General features: G+C 45.9%; 1 protein-coding gene across 1 annotated transcript; it reads right to left on the bottom strand.

Annotated features, from left to right (window-relative positions):
- Nucleotides 1-273: 273 nt before the first annotated feature.
- Nucleotides 274-19,028, bottom strand: LOC147617285 (5-formyltetrahydrofolate cyclo-ligase, mitochondrial-like). Its single transcript, XM_086776917.1, has 8 exons — nucleotides 18,772-19,028; nucleotides 18,492-18,632; nucleotides 17,750-17,902; nucleotides 17,598-17,639; nucleotides 17,430-17,475; nucleotides 17,239-17,309; nucleotides 636-800; nucleotides 274-506 (listed from the first exon to the last, which is right to left on the bottom strand). The coding sequence occupies exons 1-7, from the start codon at nucleotides 18,860-18,862 to the stop codon at nucleotides 667-669; spliced, it is 678 nt and encodes a 225-aa protein (XP_086633043.1). The 5' UTR covers nucleotides 18,863-19,028; the 3' UTR covers nucleotides 274-506; nucleotides 636-666.
- Between the last annotated feature and the right edge of the window lie 1,867 nt (nucleotides 19,029-20,895).

Genomic DNA, 20,895 nt, shown 5'->3' with positions numbered 1-20,895 from the left:
GGCAGAGGCAGAGGCAGAGGAGAGGATCCACACGACACACGTGGGATTTGGTTGTAGAATAATACAAGCCCTCATAAAAACCTCATGAAATAAGATTTTTACACACACACAATTATTTAATGCAACACAAAAGAAAAAAAGATTTCGGTGCCCTATATATTTAGGGCAATTTGAAAAATTCAAAGCCACCTCACAAAGGATTTAATGAACACAATGAACACTAAGCTTAAAAAATGTAGTAAGATATAGAGAGCCTGAGATCCTTATCAGGCCTTGGAGTTGAAACAAGCCCTTCATTAGAGTGTCATGAATGGAATTTATGGAATTCAATTTTCACGCTCATCCACTTTAGGTTAAACATATATTGTCACACTTGTTTTTTGCAGGGGGTAAACCACGCCAATTTTTATTGCTATGTGCTACTGATGATTAGCTAGCACGCCAATGTTCCACCAATGGATGACAAAACAACCAAGCTCTTTATTAAATTTTTGAGGCCGCAGTCCCTGGAGGTGACATTCCAAAAATCGGTTCATAAGAACAAGGAGTACTCAGGAACTCACCCGAGTTATGGAAGGCCTGACTACCATTACACATTATCGACCATCCTTGGGAAAAAAAATGTGATCACTCACTGTTGTGTTTTGCAACGTGCAACTTCTGGCTTCATTTCTCATTCAAATGAACATGATTTGATATAGGCAGCACTCCAAATGAGGAGACCAGAGCATCAATTGGTATATCTGTAGCATCAGTGGGCACCACCTCATCTAGTACCTGCAACGTGTAAGCCAATCCCACTGTACAAGTACACCAGATGTGTGAGAAAGTTCCCATTACAAAAATAGGCACTCACAGATGCAGTAGTGTGTTGTCTTTATATACCTTGTATAATCTCTCTCTCTCTCTCTCTCTCTCTCAGAGGAAATGCGACGGCAATCCTGGGCACATGTGCAGGTCACCATCCGAAAGAAGACGGAGAGACACGATGCAAACAAATGGGCAACGTCGGGATTCCCTTCGTGGATGCTTAGCAGGCAGGAACCATGGAAACCTGCTCCACCTTCCTATCCAAGAGGGTGACCCTTCGCTCCACCAAGATCTACGTGAACAATGACCTCACCCCCTTGCAGGTGTGGAACCCAGGAAAATTGGGATGGGTCAAGTCATGGAAGCAAGGAAGGCCGGGAAATGGGTTGCCTACGCCATGTCATCATTACAGAGAGACGCTTCACATGACAGAGCATCTCTCTGCATGACATGTCATCATTACAGGCCCCACTCTGCATGACGTGTCAGCATTACCGACCCCACTCCGCATGACGGAGTGGTGTCTGTAAGACCATAGACATGCTTCACATGGCCGTATGTAACTGCAATGGGACGCTATGGTCCGACCCTGGTGGCTTTGCCGAGACCTACAGGCTACATAGGTAGAGATATCGTCTGTACATGGAAACTCACCATAAGTCCAGGGAGAGGGCTACCCAAGGTGTCGGGATATGTATGGGAAGGAAGGGGGTTGGGGGTGTGGGTGTACGTGGCTCCGGAGGTGTGGCATGCCTATTTAAGCCTCATTTACATAGAGCACTCACAGTGGTCAAACAGGATGAGAGGTCCATTTTATGTGGATGTGCCTGGCCAAGCCTGGCTCACAGAGTTTGTATATTGCAATATGTTACTTCCCACCCAAGACATCTACACGATGTGTTGCAAGACAGGGAGTCCCCATATGCCCTCTTGTTTGCAGACATAGTGGAGTTCTCCCAGCAGAGAGACGTCCTCTTGTTGGGGGACCCGACAGCCAGTAGGCAGGTGTATATGTATGATTTCCATGCAGATTTAGTCATGATTTTAGAGAGAGACTTTAGAGAGATGGGGACACAGTGGTCATCATGAGAACACAGGGTCCATCATCACATATGGCAAATGCTTTTTGGATTTAGGAGCCACGCATGAGCTACTTATCTATAACAGATGGCCCGCATCAGACAGTCTCACCTGCTTCCATATTGGGGGGGTCAAGCACAGTGGATTACTTGATAGGGTCTCTTGCTCTCATGCCACAGATACATGATAGCTCGGAATCCCAATGCATGGTGTCTCTTCAAAGAAAAGAATCCACCTAGGTCCCACACCCATCACCGATCCGTTAAAGTGGGAAGCTTATGCCCGACATCTCTATGATGTGCCAAACCAGCCCATACCACAGCCACACACCCAACGCCCCATTTCAGCCCATCTTTTCAACACTATTAATGTCACTAGAGCTCTATTGCAGAGTTGTGGGAAACTGGGAAACCGGAACGGATTTTTCCAAGGGAGGGAAACGGAAACGCCACATCAGCAAGGAAAGAAAGGGGGGGAAGAGAGTCATATAACAAAAAATTGAAACATGCCATAAAATCAAACTCCACACACAAAACAAAAAGATACAAGAGTGTAGACTCTACACTCATGTAGACTCTACAGTCTAGACTCTAGAGTGTTATAACAAGTCCGAGTGTTTGGCTTCAACATTGGTATGAGAGCTCGGTTGGTGTATTGTTCTTCAGGCGCAGAACTTTCCAGCAACATCCCGAAAAAAGGTCGGGGTATTCGGGCACTCAGACGGCCCACGTGCCACAGCAGCGCATCAGTCCGCAGAAAGCCTACGGCACAAGGCCCAAGGAGTGACAGACGCGTACAGCAGCAGAGCCACACCGGCAAGAGGGCCGCTGACGGTCAGCACACAGCTGTGCAACAGAGCAATCCACAGCCGCCAACGGACGACATCTGCCAGGCGATGGAACCGTCGTACAACGACGGAATAGGAAAGAGCTCTCTCTCTTCAGCTTCCTCACAAGGTTATTTTTAAGATTTCACATCAAGGTAATTTTTTGAACTTTTTTACAAACAAAATTTTTGTACAAGTGTGTGTACAAGGATATACTCCAACAATCCTCTTCAAACGTCTCTCATCTACCCTATAAGCTGCTTCTTTAACCTTTCACTTCGAAAAACCCTCTACATCTCCACATTCTATCCATACATCATGGCGAAAGTACAAATTAACACCATTGAAAAGCTTGAAAAGAACAACTGTCATGTGCATGACATGTACATGCTAATCTCTGAGCTAATCCTGCCTTTCCTGCTGTCCCATGTGACTAGCCTTCAACAAGGTGCTGCTGGTAGGGCTCCTGCTGGCTGCCGACAAGGTGTCTACAGGTAGCCGACAGGGGTCCCATGCACTCCATGCTAATGGTGGTGGTGATGATGATGATGATGCTACTTCAGATGATACTAATGCTAACACTAATGGTAATGAAGATGATGATGCTATTGATGATGACCTAACTGTTGTCCTAACTAATGGATTTAATCACGGAAGCCTTGTTGTACTGATCCACAGCATAGTTTTTTTCATACTCGTATGGAAAATATTCCATACCCGTACATGTATGGAAAAACTTTTCATACTCTAACCAAAAAAGAAAATCTTTTGCATCTTTTCTAGACAGAGAGATTAATTGTCAATGTGTGAAAGTCATGATGGATGAAACAAGGTCAATTTGTGAAAAGCATGATAGACCATCTATCATGGCTTTCACATATTTTAAGTCTCTCATGGTTCACTTCTTTGAAAATGGCATGTCTACCCTTTAATTTAAGAATCAAGTATGAAATCCGACGTATGGAATTTCTCCAAGGTTTGAACCATATTTATTTCATATTTCCAAACTCATACACGTATATTGTATGGTTGCCGTATGAAAAAACTATGCCTACAGGTGACAGGTTTTGGCATTTGCCCACTCCACACTCCCTAGTCCCTACTTATGTAACATGTTACATGATACATCATTGATCATACATGTATGATGTAAACAAGTTACAGTAATATAAAGTCCGGAGTTTGGATTCTAGCTCTACATCATTTATGTTTTTTCTAATCCCAAAATCTTTGTAGTTTCAAGTTTCTTTGGTTTTTTGTCATATGTAGCATGTTTTTCCTTAAATTTAGGGTGCCGTATGGTATCCAACGTATGGAATTCCTTGGGGGTGTGAACCGTACTTTTTTCATACTTCCATACCCATATGCGTTTGCCGTATAGTTGCAGTATGGAAAAACTATGACCACAGCCCTAAGCCTGATTAAGAACAAGATGTTGATTAAAACATGATTAAGACAGAGGAGAGAAGAAGAGAGAGATTGGTGTCAAGGTTTTCTATATTTCATATGGTACAAAAAGGGGACTTTAATGCTTGTACATGACTGAGCCCTTGGTCAGCCCCAAAGGGGTTGACCTCTGGCCCCCTACATATGCTTAACTAATGTCTACAATGATGTATGAATGAACGAACTTATGGTGTCTACAGGTAGCTGACAGGGATCCCATGCACTCCATGCTAATGGTGATGATGATGATGATGTGGAGGCTGATGATGATGATGCTAATGTTGCTACTGTTACTAATGCTAATGCTATTTCAAATGATATTGATGCTAACACTAATGGTAATGAAGACGATGATGCTATTGATGATGACCTAACTGTTGTCCTAACTAATGGATTAAATCAGAGATTAGGCTATTCATCATATTTCATGAATACCATGTCCAAGGCTGGCTAACAGCATCTGTATAGCTGGCCGACCAGCAACACTAACATATATAAGCATAAAGGCATAAATCAATTCATTCATTCAGCAAGTTTAGTTATCGGTCACCCCTATGGGACTGACCAAGGCCCAAGCATGTACAAGCATTCAAGCCACCTTCTTGTACCATATTAATACAAAAACCTGACACCAATCTCTCTCTCTAAAACCTGACACCAATCTCTCTCTCTCTCTCTCTCTCTCTCTCTCTCTCTCTCTCTCTCTCTTTTTCGTGAAATGGTGTTTTATATTATATGTAAAAATGTACATCAGCCACATGGCTCACACAGAACCTATGGCCCCAAAAAACCCCCACAAAAGATCCTCTAAAGGATCATGACCATGCAAACCTGTACACTAATAAGAAAGCCTCCTAGCCAAATAAGCATCCCAGATAAAAGCATCAAAGATGAGCCAGCCGAGCCGCCGTAGACCATAACGAAATAACATCTGCATCCGGTAGCTGAGCTGAGAGAAGAGAAGAAAACTGCCAAAGCAGCAAACCGCGGATACGTAGAATGTGCCCATGTATTCCAGACAAGGAATCAAAGATGAACCCATTCCGTGTAGTCCAAATATGCCAAAGTCCTGTCCATCTAAGGAAATAGAATATCACAAGGTGACTGTCCGAAGAGGACAAATCCCAAATATCCACTGATGAGCCAAAACAGTAGACCTCTCTACTGCCTCCCAAACGCGAGAGACAAAAGACTAAATCTGATGGGCCACTGGACAACTCATGAACAAATGCATAACTGTTTCAGTGCATGTCGTGCAGAAGAAGCAAGAGGCCAATGTAATTTTATGACGGCTGAGCTGATCCCGTGTAGGTAACCCTCCCACCAACATCCTCCAAATGAAAACCTTACCTTGGTAAGGGAGTTTAGACTGCCAACCACGCATAAGAGTTTTCTGCCACCATGATTTAGACTTGTGCAATCCCCACACCTTATTGGCCTTGGCTGAAACCCAATCTTTCTCTGATACGAGCTTATGATAGACCTGGTTAGCTGAAAGTGATATCAAGTCACTAGATTTACATAGTGCCCAATCAAGCCAAGGCTGATTTGCAGATGGCCGAGACAATGGAGTAAAAGGCTCAACTGCATGCATGATGTCAACAATGCTCTATCATAAATAGAAACACATATAGCTAAGCGTGCCCGTAGTTACTGGCATGCATCGAGAGTTGCCAATGCATGTTGGCTCCCAATGCATGACGGGTGCTACCGAAGCATGCCCGTAGCTACTGGCATGCATTGGGAGCTCCCAATGCATGCCGATAGCAACCGGCACGCATTGATAGCTCCCGGTGCATGCCAATAGCTCCCGATAAATGTTGCTGCCAAATACTACCTAAGCATGTTGGTACAACCTAATCATCCATCAAAAGCTCCCAATGCATATATCAGGTGCTACCTGCACTAGTATCTCCCTCATTGCTTAATAGCTGGTAACTAGCTACTTTCCACACACTGAGATAAATGCTTACTAGTCTTGAACTCGCTGACATCTGCTTAATAGCTAGTAGCTAGCTTGTATGTACTTCTCAATAGCTAAGATTAATGCTTACTAGTCCTTAACTACTTGGCACTTTCTCAATAGTAAATAGAAACACATATACCCAAGCATGCCGGTAGTTACTGGCATGCACCGAGTTCTCAATGCATGTCGATAGCAACCGGCACTCATTGGAAGCTCCCCATCCATACCGGTAGCTCCCGATGAATGATGCTACCTAAACATGCTAGTACAACCTAAGCATCCATCGGGAGCTCCCAATGCATACCGGGTGTTACCTAGGCTGAAATGTCCGAGAAACCCTAAAGTGCTGCCGAATACGACGAAACGAATATGGCCTGTCACGACCAGGTATCACAGCATCTCGGATTCTAACCAAGCCTAACCTGACCATGCGGTTGAGTCGTATGCGTGAAGCATCTCTATCTGGCCAAACAATGACACGCGACTCCACAAATGTTTCGAACTGCAAAGAGTTCAAAAGTAGTCTTTCATGACCAGGATCCCACCAAGCCAATAGTAGAACTTCATGCCAAGAAAGGAGAATATGCGATAAAATGTGAGATGAGCGAATATGGACAGGATGAGCCGCATTCACAATGTCCCACCATGAAGCCTGCACACATTTCCGTTCATGTGACAATCCCTCCAACTCAATCAAGTCACAAGCCATGAATACATATCCTGCAAACACATATCCTGAAAAAGCGCCCACCTACGCGCCACTGATAAGTTGCATCAAAAACATATGCGTGAGAATATTGTTAGGCTGATGGATGTCCAAGGCAACCTTGTTACTCAACCTTTTGAAGTTATTCAGCATTACATCAGGTTTTATGAAGATTTGCTTGCCCCTCGAGAGGATGTCTCGCCGGCTGTCCTGGCTGCAAGGGAGTCATTGTTTGCTGAAGTACGATATCAAGTTGACCCTGATGTGGCGGTTCAGCTTGATGCTCCTGTTACTCAAGGGGAAGTGGAAGTTGTTCTCTCCAAACTTCCCATGGGAAAGAGCCCTGGTTGGGATGGTTTGACAAATGAGTTTTTCCGAAAATATGCTGATCAGCTTGCAGAGCCTTTGACGCTTATTTGTCAAAGGGTTTGGGATGAGGGATATATGCTTGCCGATTGGAAGTTGGGCATACTTCGTTTGTTGCCCAAAGTCCCTTCGCCTACTTCTTTGGCTCAATGGCGCCCGATCTCACTTATGGGTATTATGTATAAAATCTTTACAAAGATTTTTACCAATCGCTTGTAGAAGGTGCTTCCTACTCTTATTCATCCATATCAATATGGATTTGTGCATGGCAGGAATATTTTGCATAATATTCTTAATGTTCAAATTGGAGTGGATTATGCCAAGGCAAAGAAGCAAGAGATTGTGATGGTGCAGCTGGATCTTGAAAAAGCTTTTGATCATGTCAGCTGGTCTTTCCTTTCTCAGTTAATGACAGCCATGGGCTTTGGTCCCAAAATGGCTGATTTGGTGCATTTACTTGGCTCTGGCTCTATCACGCGGATTATGCTCAATGGAGGACTTTCGGATGGTATTTCTCTCACCCGTTCTCTCCGGCAGGGCTGTTCTCTTAGCCCTCTTTTCTTTGCCATTGCCACTCATCCTATGTTATCTCGCCTAGATGCTATGGCATCGCATGGTGAAGTGGTTGGTTTGCATCTCCCTCATGGCAAGCAATTGGTTGCTCAAGCCCTTGCGGATGACACTTTTATGTTTCTCAGGGCCGAAAAAGCCAATATAGATCGAGCAATGGAAGCTTGGAATAATTTTGCATTGGCTTCTGGACTGAAAATAAATTCAACAAAATCAGCCCTCATTGTATGCACGGAATTTGATCTTGAGGCATTAGGGTGGCAAGGCCGTGTGGTGCATACAAGAGACATTGTTCGTCATCTTGGGTATCCGGTGGGTGTGGATGTGGACCCCCAAGCGCTTCTTGCTTGGATTTCTGCTCGGATCTTGGATAAATTTGTGTATTGGAAAGCTCAAGGGTGGCCTATGCACGTGAGGGTTAAGGTAGCTCAGATTATTATGCTTAGCATAATTTCCTATTTTTTGCCTTTGCTACCTTGGACACACAAATCTCTTCTCCGTTTGGTTGCTCCCATTCGGTTTATGCTGTGGAAGAGGCAAGGAAATATTATGGGTCAAACATGGATAGCTTGGAATCACATTACGACGCCCAAAAGAATGGGTGGGACTGCTTTACTGGATGTCCGCTTGCATATGTAGAAGCGATGAGATTGACAGTTAGCATCCCGCAAAGCATCAAGACGTGCAAGTAGTTTAAAGTGAACATATTGTGCTTCTTGCACCCTAGATAGCTCCTTTTTCAGCCATTCTATGGCATCCACAACTTCAGCATCCATAGAGTCAGTAAACATGAACGCCTGCAAGCCCTTTAAAAGCGACTCAAGAAGAGCCACATGCTGTTTTTGTATAGTGGCATTAGCAAGACCATAATGCCGCGCTAATTTCCGAGTGTTGGTAAGGAACACTGGCCAAGCATGATAATCAGCCATGGACACTCTTGTGGAGAAATGTCGTATCAAATCAACTGACGCATATAAACATCAAAAACTTCATGCTCCAAAAAAGTGTGATTTAAGCGCAAAGGCAAGCGTCCCGACAAGCCTTTATATGCATCCACAGGATGATAGACCATTTCAAACACAAGCGGCCAATGATCCGAGAAAACCTGTTGCTGATCAACCATCATAGTAAGAACCTCTGGCAAAAAGAGATCTTGATGTAAAATATACATCCTATCCAATCTAGCATAAGTGCCCGGAAACTGTTGTGAGGCATAAGTGTAACCCCTTTCATCTGGATGCAACCAAGACCACATGTCTTGTTTTAGCGACCTTGCTGCAAAAGCTTCCCACGCCATTCTCTCCGGGCCATCCATTACAGAATGAGGCGACGTGGCTTGCTCCCTGGAGACACACATATTAAAGTCTCCCATCACAAAGCCAGGATGAGAGATTGAAAGAGCACACAAGTCATTCCACAGCAAACGGCGTGCACGAGCATTATTTGGAGCATACACCCCTAACAACCATAAAGGCGTATCATCCCAAACAATCTGTATCACTAGAAATCTTCCATGAACATCTTGAATCACAAGAGAAGGCTGAAACTGCGAACGAACAACAAACATAACACCTTACTGCGAAGCAAGATGTCCGCTGTAGAAAACATGAAACCCCTTATATACATAGGCTTTGCCAGCCAACTTATGCTGCTTATGTTCAACTACACACAAAACATCCCAACCATGACAAAAAGTTGTACGCCAAAGCTTGAACTGCTTTTGGCGCGAAGAAATACCCTTTACATTCCATTGTACAATTTTCATAAGCCTTCCCAGAAAAGGAATCAACAAGGCCGTGTACTAGGCCCAGGACAATCTGCCAAATCACGAACCTTTTGAGGCATTGCATTTTTAGACATGGTATTTGTGATCTCGGACTGCCCTTGGAGTTCCCGAGCACGTGCCGAAGGGTAATGACCATCCCATGTGGCGAGATGACCTCACCCTTCGAACCAAACACAAGAGGCAATTGTTGTTGTGCTTCTTTTGTTAGGCGACTTCTAATAGGATAGCGTTCTACTCTATCCACCCCAAGAGCCCCTGTACCCTGAGAAAGTTGGCCTCCCGGCCTCTCAATCCTGGTCTGTTGCTGGGCACCTGAACCCAAAGAGCGACGAGCATATGTATGTAAGGGCCCCTGATGAGTATGCAAAGGCCCCCGCCAAACAGCATCTGAGAAATCCCCCCGCGGGGCAACAAATCGTGTCTTTTTACCACGTACTTCCACCCATGGCTGCTCAACCTCATTCTGAACATCCACATGTACATCCATGTGCTGGGCATCATGTAAAGGAGCATCATGCTCATCTTCCATGGGCAACTGCCCATCAACGATATCCTTGGTAGCAACAACTTGTTCTTTCTTAGGACATTCGGAGACAAAGTGGCCCATCTCACCACATTTGAAACAGTGGCCAGCAAATGTATCCCACCTCAATTCATACATTAAAGGTTGCAGCCCAACCATATTGAGACGCAAATGTGTCAGCCTAGGTCTCCCAGTATTCCACAACATGCATAGACGATTTCGGATTCTAGATGTCATTCGAGGCACCACCAAGACATCACCGATACCTCGCATGAGACCTGGTAAAACACGCCAAAACATTGGTGGGAATTGTTTCACTTCAACCCAAACTGGGCAAGCCTGGCGCAACATATCTTGGTACTCTGCCATAGGCTTCCACGAAACCACATGAACCAACTGCCCATCCAAAAAGAGTGGCACCTGCTCCAAGACTGCCCTATGGGCTTCCGAAGTACGAAAAAGTATTTCATAAAAGCCTCTCGGACCATCATAAATCTCCTCAAGTGCCTCAGGCGACACCAAGCGGTCCAACCATGCTCTAAGACGAGGCAACAACGGAATACGCCCAGTAAAGAAGAAGATATAGCAGCACGATCATGAAAATCTGCTAGCTGTTGTAGCAACAAAGGAGTCTCCATGCATACATCAGCCACACCACCATTATCTACTTCAGCCATTTGCACGCTATTTGCCTTCACATATTCTTGCAGAAGCTCACCAGTGATCTGCAGCAAACGTGCAAACTCCGGAGAAGGTACCTGAGAACTTTCCTCTGCATTCTCTCCAACATTCACCGGAGTGTAGCTTGCATCAACATCAAGCCTTTGACGTTTTTGTTGCTCCGAGGCATCAGAAGCATAACCCACATCCTTCTCAATCATCTCCTCAATAAGATCCATGTTAAGGCTATTGGCAGCCATGCCACCAACAGTAGCAGCCGGGTCATCCAAATCCATGTACAAAAGCAAAGAAAACCCGTTCTCTCAAACCCTAATTCAGCACCTGAATGTCAGAATATGCAGCGGAAATGATAACCAAACTTGGGTAGACAAGAGCAAGTAGACTGCAGAAAATAAACAGCACAAGAAACACAGAGAGATAGGTGTGTAAACTCTTCTCTATACACAAGATCCCGGAAAAACTGAATGAGGAAGTGGTGGGGGCTGAGGGGCTATATATACATCTCCTAGAGGGCAGTCGGCCAGCAACAAGAGTGCCCACGACTGGAGAAAATAATCCCACGACCGAATAAATGCAATCGGCCAGCATTCTGATGCCCACGACCGATCAAAACAAGTCGGCCAACAGCCCTGAAGCCCACGACTGATGTAGATCTAGTCGGCCAGCAATGGGGTGCTCCTGGCATCATCTGGCAACCCTCCCACCACTAGGAAAAATGGGAAAAAATAGGAAAAAATACGAGGAGTGTGGAAAAATGATATACGGGCGGGCATACCCACAACAGAGGCCCTGGTGTATACAAATAGACAGGAGATGACTTCTAACACCCCCTCTCAGCTCCTGGCTGTGAAACCAACCCAAGGGAGCTGGAGTACCGCCTGAGCGTGGCCTGAGGTAGAGACTTCGTAAAGAGGTCCGCCGCATTGTCCTCCGTCGAACAATAAAGTAGCAAGATGTCACCCGCCAAGATCTTCTCACGTACAAAGTGATACTGTATCTCTATATGCTTGGTCCGGGCATGGAAAACCGGGTTCCGAGCAATAGCTATACAACTCTGGTTATCGCACTGGATGACTGTGGGCTCCCTCTGTGGAAACCCAATCTCGCCTAGCAGCCTCCGCAGCCATACAACCTGTCAAGCAGCACCACAAGCAGCCCGATACTCTGCCTCTGTCGAAGAAAGGGCAATAGTTGGCTGCCTCTTGCTGCTCCAAGAAACTGCTCCTGAGCCGAGGGTAAAAGTGTATCCTGAAGTAGATCTCCTCGTGTCTGGATCTCCTCCCCAATTTGAGTCACTCCAACCTTGGAGCTTGACTCCATTCCCTCCTGTGTAAAAGAGTCCCAGATCCTTCGTACTTTGCAGATACCGCAAGATCCGCAATCCTGCGTCCCAATGAGTCTTCAATGGCGTCTGCATGAAAGAGCTCAACAGCCCCACGGAGAAGCTCAAGTCCAATCTGGTGTTCAGCAACCAGATCAATGAACCAACCAACTTCCGGTACTGCGAGGCATCAACTGGCTCACAAGGATAACGGTTAACTTTGTGTTCGGGTCCATCGGCGAAGTAATAGGCTTGCAGTTCTCCATCCCAAAGGCCTCAAGCAACTCATGAACATACCGCTGCTGAGAGACGAAAAACCCCCTTTGGGTCTGCCAGATCTCCAATCCCAAGAAGAAGTGGAGTAAGCCTAAGTCGGTCATCTCAAACTCCTTGGACAAGGCAACCTTCGTCACTCCAATGTGCTCCACATGACCGCCGGTGAGAATGAGATCATCCACATAAAGGATGATAAGTGTGACCATGCCACGTTCCCGAAAGAGATACAGGTTCGGATCTGCAACCGATCTCTGAAATCCAGTCCGAATAAAGAAGGAATCAATCTTCTGATTCCAAGCCCTGGGAGCCTGCTTAAGACCATACAAGGCCTTACGTAACCTGTAAACCATCCCTTCCGATCCTGGAACAATAAAGCCTGGAGGCTGCTCAACGTACACCTCCTCCTGCAGGTCACCATTAAGGAACGCAGATTTTACATCCATCTGGTACACGGGCCACCTTTAAGAAGAAGCAAGGGCAAGAACGGTCCGAATCGTGGTCATCTGCGCTGTCGGTGCAAAGGTATCCTCGTAGTCGATGCCTGGCCGCTGAGCATAACCTTTAGCCACAAGCCTGGCTTTATGTTTGTCCACCGACCCATCAGACGCGTACTTGGTCTTAAAGACCCATTTGACACCAATGACTGACCGCTTCGACGACCTCGGTACCAACTCCCAAGTGTTGTTCTTCTCGATGGCATCAAGTTCCACCTGCATGGCTTTCCTCCAAGTATCCTGTGAACGGGCTTCCTTTACGGAAGTGGGCTCTTTATCCCGCATGATACGAGACATCAGAGCATAGTTCACCTGAAGAAGCTCCACCGTGTTGCTTTTATCTCGGACTCGATGTGATCTTCGAGGGCCGTCCTCTGTGGTCCACTCGGAGGATAGCTCCGTGACACCTGACTCCCGAAGGGTGTCTAACAACCACCTAGGTACTCGAACAGATCGTGGAGCCTCCTGTGATCGCGGGGGCTCAACTCCAGCTGCGGGCTCAACCTCCTGTGATCACTGAGGTGGATCAACTGGAGTGATAGAATGGGAATCATCATCAGACTCCTCTGGATCTCCAAGAAGTGGCGGCTCCTCGACAGTGGATGCTGGAACATGCTCGTCAAAGACCACATCCCGGCTGACAACAATCTCGTTCCTCTCTGGATCATACAACCTGTATCCCTTGGAAAGAGAGTTATACCCCACAAATACCAGCTTGCGGGACTTGGAGTCAAGCTTCCCCCTCTGCTTCTTCGGAATATGTACATACGCGTCACTCCCAAAGACACGGAAGTGCGAGACATCGGGTTTCCTGCCAAAATATGCCTCAAATGGAGTCATATGGGGTACAGAAGTCGTCGGAGAGCCGTTAATGGTATGGACAGCTGTTGCCACAGCCTCACCCCAAAGTGGACGAGGAAGATCACGATGCTCCAGCATGGTCCTCGCCATCTCCACCACAGTCCTGTTCTTACGTTCAACAACTCCATTCTCCGAAGGCGATCCGGTATTGGCCAATTCCCTCTTGATGCCATGATCTGCATAAAACCGGAAAAATATAGTCGAGGAGAATTCACCTCCTTTGTCAGCCCTGAGAGTCTTGACCTGAAATCCAGACTCTTTCTCCACCATCACGTGCCAATCCTTGAACCGAGCAAAAGCCTGGTCCTTCTGGGAAAGAAAGTAGACCCACGTGAATCTGGTACAATCATCAATAAGCAGCATGAAGTAGAGAGATCCTCCCAAGGATGGTATCTGCTGTGGTCCACACAAGTCAGTGTGAATCAACTCCAATGGTTTCGAAGCCCGCCTGGAAGCCTGCTTCGGAAAGGATTCCCTGTGCTGCTTACCACGTATGCAAGAACTGCAGCGTCCTTGCCTATTACCAACATTTGGCAAGCCAACCACCATTTGGTCCCGGAAGGCGCGCCGCAAAGCATCCACATTTAAACGAAAGTGCCACAAATCTCCGACCTGAGAGCCTGTCAATGAGGAGAGTGCAGAGAGCTTGTAGATGCCATTCTCCACACCGCCTTCCCAAACAACTTTGCCTGTCTCACGGTCCCTTAGAGCAACTGAATGCTCCTCAAATTCCACCCGAAAGCCAGTCTTGTATACCTCATGCACTGACAGAAGATGAAAACCCAGAGCAGGGACATAAAGAACACGGGAAGCATGCTTGCCCCCCTTGCCGTCAGGAATAATCTCCATCCGGCCCTCACTATGAATCGGAATAGTGGAGTTATCGCCAATAAAGATACGACCTGACTGCCGTTTCAGATCCAGAAAGAAGTCACGAGATGGAGTCATATGCCTGGAAGCACCACTGTCGAGAATCCATTCCCGGGTATCCTTCGCGGTGAAGCCAACTGCCTCCTCGCTCGAAGATGATGAAGCATCGGAGTCCACCATCTCTAAGTGCACAAATGCCGGGGTCTTCGTAGCTGAGGCTGAGGAATCAGCGCTCTTCCCTGTCCGCTTAGGGCACTTCCTCCAGTAGTGGCCTTTCTCGCCACAATCATTACAAGATCTTTCGGCCTTCAGCTTCTCTCGTTCTGGATCAGGCTTCTTCTCAGAAGACTTCTCCGGTGAAGCCTTCCCTTTGCCCTTGTTGGTATTACGGCCTTTCGACCGTTGGCCAGTTAAGGCCTCCGAACCTCCGCCGTGAGGAGGGTTCGTGAAACGTTCCTCCTGGTCCAAGACCATTGGCACAAGCTCCTCCCAAGTAATGGTGCTGAGCCTACCACTCATGATCAACGAGGAATAGAAAGCAGAATACTAACCAGGCAAGTGGGAAAGTAACGTGATGGCCATATCTTCGGATGATATCTCTTTCCCAGCTTGAAGGACTTCCTGCTGAAGGGCCTGCAGCTTGTTAATGTGTTCCCGCATCGTCGAAGACTTTGCAGGGTTCATAACCTGCATCTGCACTTCCAAGGATATCCGCTTCATGGGTGGCACCCTGTTATACAAAGAAGCCAAGTGCTCCCATATGCCTCTCGCCAGCGTCATGTGCTTTACATGGTTGATCACCTGTGGTGTGCAATTGAGGAAAATAAACGACCGGACCCTGGCGTTGACACGATCCCACATGTGTGCCTGTGCCTCTCGGTCCTTCCTCCTCGATAATAACTCCCCTTCCTCAGCTTCCGGCCATGGCACCCCTATGATAATAAAATCAGCAAGGTCATATGACTCCAGAACTGACTCCATCATGACCTTCCAGATGCCGTAATTGGACCCGTCCAACTGACGATCCACTGGGAACGTGGGGAGAGTCGGAATCTTCACGTGCTTCTCAGCCATCTCTAGTAAATCTGCCATCGCAGAGAGTAACCTGAAAGGGTGGGTGGGTGGGAAAAAATCTGAAAATCTGCAAGTGGCTGTCCAGCACCTTTGCCCGCCTTCCTCTTGCACCTTCTCTTCCCGTTCAGCCCGAAACAGTCCACCAATCAGCAACCTGTTGCTCCCCCTCTTGCTCAGAAAACCGCCCAAGATCTCCTAGAGCCTAGGGCTCTGATACCATGTCAGAATATGCAGCGGAAATGATAACCAAACTTGGGTAGACAAGAGCAAGTAGACTGCAGAAAATAAACAGCACAAGAAACACAGAGAGATAGGTGTGTAAACTCTTCTCTATACACAAGATCCCGGAAAAACTGAATGAGAAAGTGGTGGGGGCTGAGGGGCTATATATACATCTCCTAGAGGGCAGTCGGCCAGCAACAAGAGTGCCCACGACTGGAGAAAATAATCCCACGACTGAATAAATGCAGTCGGCCAGCATTCTGATGCCCACGACTGATCAAAACAAGTCGGCCAGCAGCCCTGAAGCCCACGACTAATGTAGATCCAGTCCGCCAGCAATGGGGTGCTCCTGGCATCATCTGGCAGCCCTCCCACCACTAGGAAAAATGGGAAAAAATAGGAAAAAATACGGGGAGTGTGGAAAAATGATATACGGGCGGGCACACCCACAACAGAGGCCCTGGTGTATACAAATAGACAGGAGATGACTTCTAACACTGAAAACCCTAATTCAGCACCTGCAAACCCTAATTTAGCAGCTGCAAACCCTAAATCAGTAGCTGCAAACCCTAAATCAGCACCGTGCCGCCGGGGCCACCGAACTGGTGTTGCCGAACTGGTGGACGTTATCTGATGCCATAGCAAATTCGCTGAAATCTCCCAACAGCAACACACAGAAACTGGCGATGGCGAGAGCGAGCAAGCAGCCTGCACTAACTCTCTCTCTCTCTCTCTCATAATCATGTTTAATCAGCATCTTGTTCTTAATCAAGCTTAGGGATGTGGATCAGTACAGCAAAGGCTTCCGCGCATGCAACAACGGGCGCGTGGTGTGGGGGAGGGGGGGGGAGGAGAGAGAGAGAGAGAGAGAGAGAGACTTCTTGTTTGTATGCTTATGTCTTTTGTTTGTTGCTGTGACTAACTATAGCAGCAGGTTGAGCTGAGCCCCTTCATAAGACACGAATTGGGGTAGTTACTAGCATCTTGGGCAACTTAGGCAGCATGCGCAAACAAGCCTGCATACAAGTTTGCCACCTGGGGGCCAGCGGCAGCAGCTTCATGGCTGGAAGGAGTGCAGCTGGGGTCTGGTGGTGACAGCGTATAGCACCAGAAGCTGATAACTGGGCTAGCAGAACAGGCTATTGACAGAATCAGCATTGAGCACAAAGAGAGTTGCAGCACATAGACCTTTAAAATTTAATAGGAGAAAAAAAGAGGGGGACAGGATATTATGAGCAGCACTTGAGAAAAGGCAGCATTACATTCACATTTATTACTCTTGCATCAGCTCAACAAGAGGCACAATAACGACATCATGAACTTGAACAAGAGCAGCAGCGATGAGGCAAGGGCTAATTACCCAGTAATGGAGGCTTCCAGCCTTTCTCTTCAGCATGGAGCAGGTACCGCTTAAGAAAAACATCATAGTACCTATCAAGTCCAGATAAGTAGAAGCAGGAGCTTGTTTCACAAAATACACATAAAGGAAAAGCTTCTCTTGACATACAAAAATGCAAGCTATAAGTCTGCCAGACAACACTAAAAACTTACCCACCACCCCTACCAAGCCGCCGCCCAGCCCGATCAAAAGCCAGCCCTACAGATGATAGCATCGAAATGCAGGGATGTGAAGTGTTTGGAAAGTCCTTAGAGACATGATCCCCCCAATATCACAAAGTTCGGGAAAGAGGAGGCGTAGAAGGAAGAAAGACTTCATACCAGGCAGCAGTATTAGATCTACTGGCTCATTAGATTGTGTTACTGCAATCACATTGTGAGAAAAAATTGATCAATGAACTTTTATGCTACACCCACGGAAGCTTTCGCATCGGGTATGGAATTCAAAAATCCCATAGAAATGCAACTAATACCATCTTCACGAGGAATCCCATTGCTATCAACTGGGTTTGGCTCCAGGATCCCCATTGAGTTTGCAATCAAATCCTGATTGGAGGTGATGTGAAAAAACTTCATGTGACCTTGCTTGTCTTCAATCCACGGAACATAGAGCGCCTTTGGATGCTCTACAACCCAGTCATTGCAAAATTCAACACACAAAATGGTTAATTATCGTCAATAACCAAATGATAGATAATTGTCGTGCGTTACAATTAATCAATTGTCACATGCATCACGACATCCCATTAGATGCATGCAGACATTAGGCTAGGGATAGCCAGGCTGAGATGGCCATGCCCTAAAGTGAGCCCTTCAAAGGAAGCAATCCAGGGACTTGGCTTGGCATCTTTTAAGGCTTGTCTCCATCGCATGGTTCTCTACAGCTGTGCAAAGTGTTCACTCCAATGGGCTGACCACAACATATTTGCAGGGAATGTCCTGATGGCTTGCCCAGTGCCTTACACTGGAAAATATTTGGATGGTACTCGTGTGTGTGTGTGTGTGTGTGTGCACGCGTGCGCACACGTGTGTGCATGTGCATGTGTCACGCACTTTGAAAAAACAAGCCAAAGCTGCATTATGAGCTCAACAGAATCCTTGTATTGAGGGTATTTACAACACCATGGGTGTATTAGTTTTATACACCCATGGTGATAGCTGTAGAGAATTATATCCAAAGGAAGAATTGGATTAACTGGTGGGTTGAGCACTCACCTGAATGGCCTGTCTGAAAGATGTCAGAGATGATCTGCGAGGTGCCAACTTCTCTAATAGATGGGCAGGTGATGTAAGCGCAGATCCGACGGCTACTTTGGTACCAGGGGGCCTCCAAGATGTGGTTCTGGATCAAAAGATCTGCCAAAAACGTTTACCTTTAAAAAAACACAAAAGGGTTTTCAGATGCAGATGCACATAGCGTGTTGCACGTACTGCACGTACATCTTCTACATTATAGATAAGTAGACTGGCTAGATAAAGAGCTGGATATGCTTACCCTCTGTGTGGGTGAGAGAAGGGTAGTGGAGGCGCAGCTCGCGCCTCACTCGGGACCGGAGAGCTCGCTTCCGTTCGACAACCGAGGCCATGATGGTCGAGAAGGCTGCTGCGCTTTGTTGTTGTGGGTGCGTGCCGCAAGACGAAGGTGGGAGACGCAACCCCGGCAGTTGGAAGACCCGTTGGCGAGCCAGAGCGGGCCTCACCACGATCCCGCCATTTTTCGCGGAGCCCTTGGGGAGGGGTTGTTAATTGAGAGACCAATAAGAACCCACTTTGCACGTATATATAATTAGTAGGTTGACCCGTGCTTGCCACGTATATATAATTGGCTTTCAAGTGCAATTGTTGGAACTCGAAGCAGGATTCTCAGCTTCATATTTTTCAAATCTTAAAATAATAAGAGCTTATCCTACTCTCTCTCTCTAGTGTCGTAACACAAAAAAACAAAGCGTTCGCTCCCTAGCTTACACATGACTGCACACAGTGCTCTCTTCCCTTGTCCTACCATGTGTCTCTCCTCTCATCTTTGCTTAATAGATAGTATAGAAAAAGATATAAATAGAAATCATGGACTTGCACATTGCTACAACACATACAATGAATGTTCCTGCACGTATATGTATCTGTCGATGTGTTATATACACATGTGTGTGCGTACATTTCTCTCTCTATGTTACATACATGTACATACATCTCTCTCTCTCTCTCTCTCTCTCTCTCTCTCTCTCTCTCTCTCTCTCTCTCTATGAAAAATAAGCGATGAAAAAGATCAATATAAAAAAACAAAAATAGAAAAAACATTGGGAAGAATCAATTGATCGATCTAGTGATTAGTAGAAAAGCGAAGCTTTCGCTTCTTAGAGCCATCAACCACACCGGTAAAGCATGACGTCGTCACCCAACATGATATCCAATCAACACATCTCAACTACACTGACCATTACATGTGGATGTCTTCCTCTTTTGTGGACCTACACAGAAAAGAGAGAATTATTGATAAAACATCAATTTAAAAATACTGAAAATCTTATAGTGATAGTAATCTTGACAGACACAAACAAAGATTGAAGTAAAGCTATGCCAAGAGGTGTCACATTGGTCTCATAGGCAATATCTTGAAGAAATACCTCAACAGCATTCAATGATCGCACACGTGAGAAAGCGCCCATAACGAAACACTGGACTTGCCAAGTATAATCCTAAAAGAGACATTATTTGGCCTTGTGATTTATTTGTTGTCATTTCAAATGTAAGTCAAGCAGGGAATTGCCTCCATCTCATATCGAATGAGAGCTGCAATGTACTTGGAATAAAAGTTATCCTCAGAATGAAGACCATGTCTCTATTGTTAGTGCCAATAATAATTTCCACCTTTAACACCTTTGTGTGGAATTCCTTGCATATTAATCAAGTACCATTACACAATCCCTTTCAGGGATTTAGGTTACACAATAAAATTATTAAAGCATTCCTTTTCAAAATCAACCAAAAAGTTGGATAACCACCACCAAGATTAAGACTGTTTAGGTACTCTATTGCATACAAAAAAGAACCTTCACTAGTATTACTGACCAAATCTACACTCAAGTACTCCTTGCTCTCTCTAGGCATGGCATTCAGTGCACTGCTATTGATTGCATCAACCTCAAGGTTTCGAGGTGCAAGAATAGCATGCTCTCTAAAATATGATGCATAATCTACAACACTTGGAAGCCCCCTATACACCCATTCAATCAAGTCTTCCATAGACCCTCTCTCTAAAAGAATTTTTTGGAGGAATTGACATGATACCTTCTTTTATCCCCTCTATCTATTCCATTGCCAATGTCTAGAACCCACTATATAAATTCATGCTATGTTAAGTTATTTCCACTTTGAAGCACCCATATGTTTTGTGTAAGCTTCAATACTTTAGTGTCTCTCCATATTTGTGAGTGACATAATGCGACATTAACAATGTCCTCTTAACCTCCCTTTGGAATAACCAACAAGATCTATCTAAAATCTCTACCAAGCAATATGACCTTTCCACCAAAAAGCAGATCACTACCCATGATGTTTCTCAACGTCCTGTCTAATGCTTCAAAGGCATATCAATGGGTCATGGGCACCCCATCCCATA

Source organism: Cibotium barometz, chromosome 37 (genome assembly GCF_041138505.1).
Source record: "Cibotium barometz isolate CiBa-2024 chromosome 37, ASM4113850v1, whole genome shotgun sequence".
NCBI classification, from domain to species: Eukaryota; Viridiplantae; Streptophyta; class Polypodiopsida; order Cyatheales; family Cibotiaceae; genus Cibotium; species Cibotium barometz.
The sequence above is the reverse complement of the archived record's forward strand: the minus strand, read 5'-3'. Positions and strand labels throughout refer to the sequence as shown.

What these genes read in the sequence shown, in the direction of transcription:
- LOC147617285 (XM_086776917.1), bottom strand. Translation starts at nt 18,862, where the DNA reads ATGGCCTCGGTTGTCGAACGGAAGCGAGCTCTCCGGTCCCGAGTGAGG. An exon ending in AGATCTAATACTGCTGCCTG is followed by an intron (nt 17,476 to 17,597) that starts GTATGAAGTCTT and finishes TATCATCTGTAG; the next exon opens with GGCTGGCTTTTGATCGGGCT. An exon ending in CTGGAAGCCTCCATTACTGG is followed by an intron (nt 801 to 17,238) that starts GTAATTAGCCCT and finishes GTACTTGTACAG; the next exon opens with TGGGATTGGCTTACACGTTG.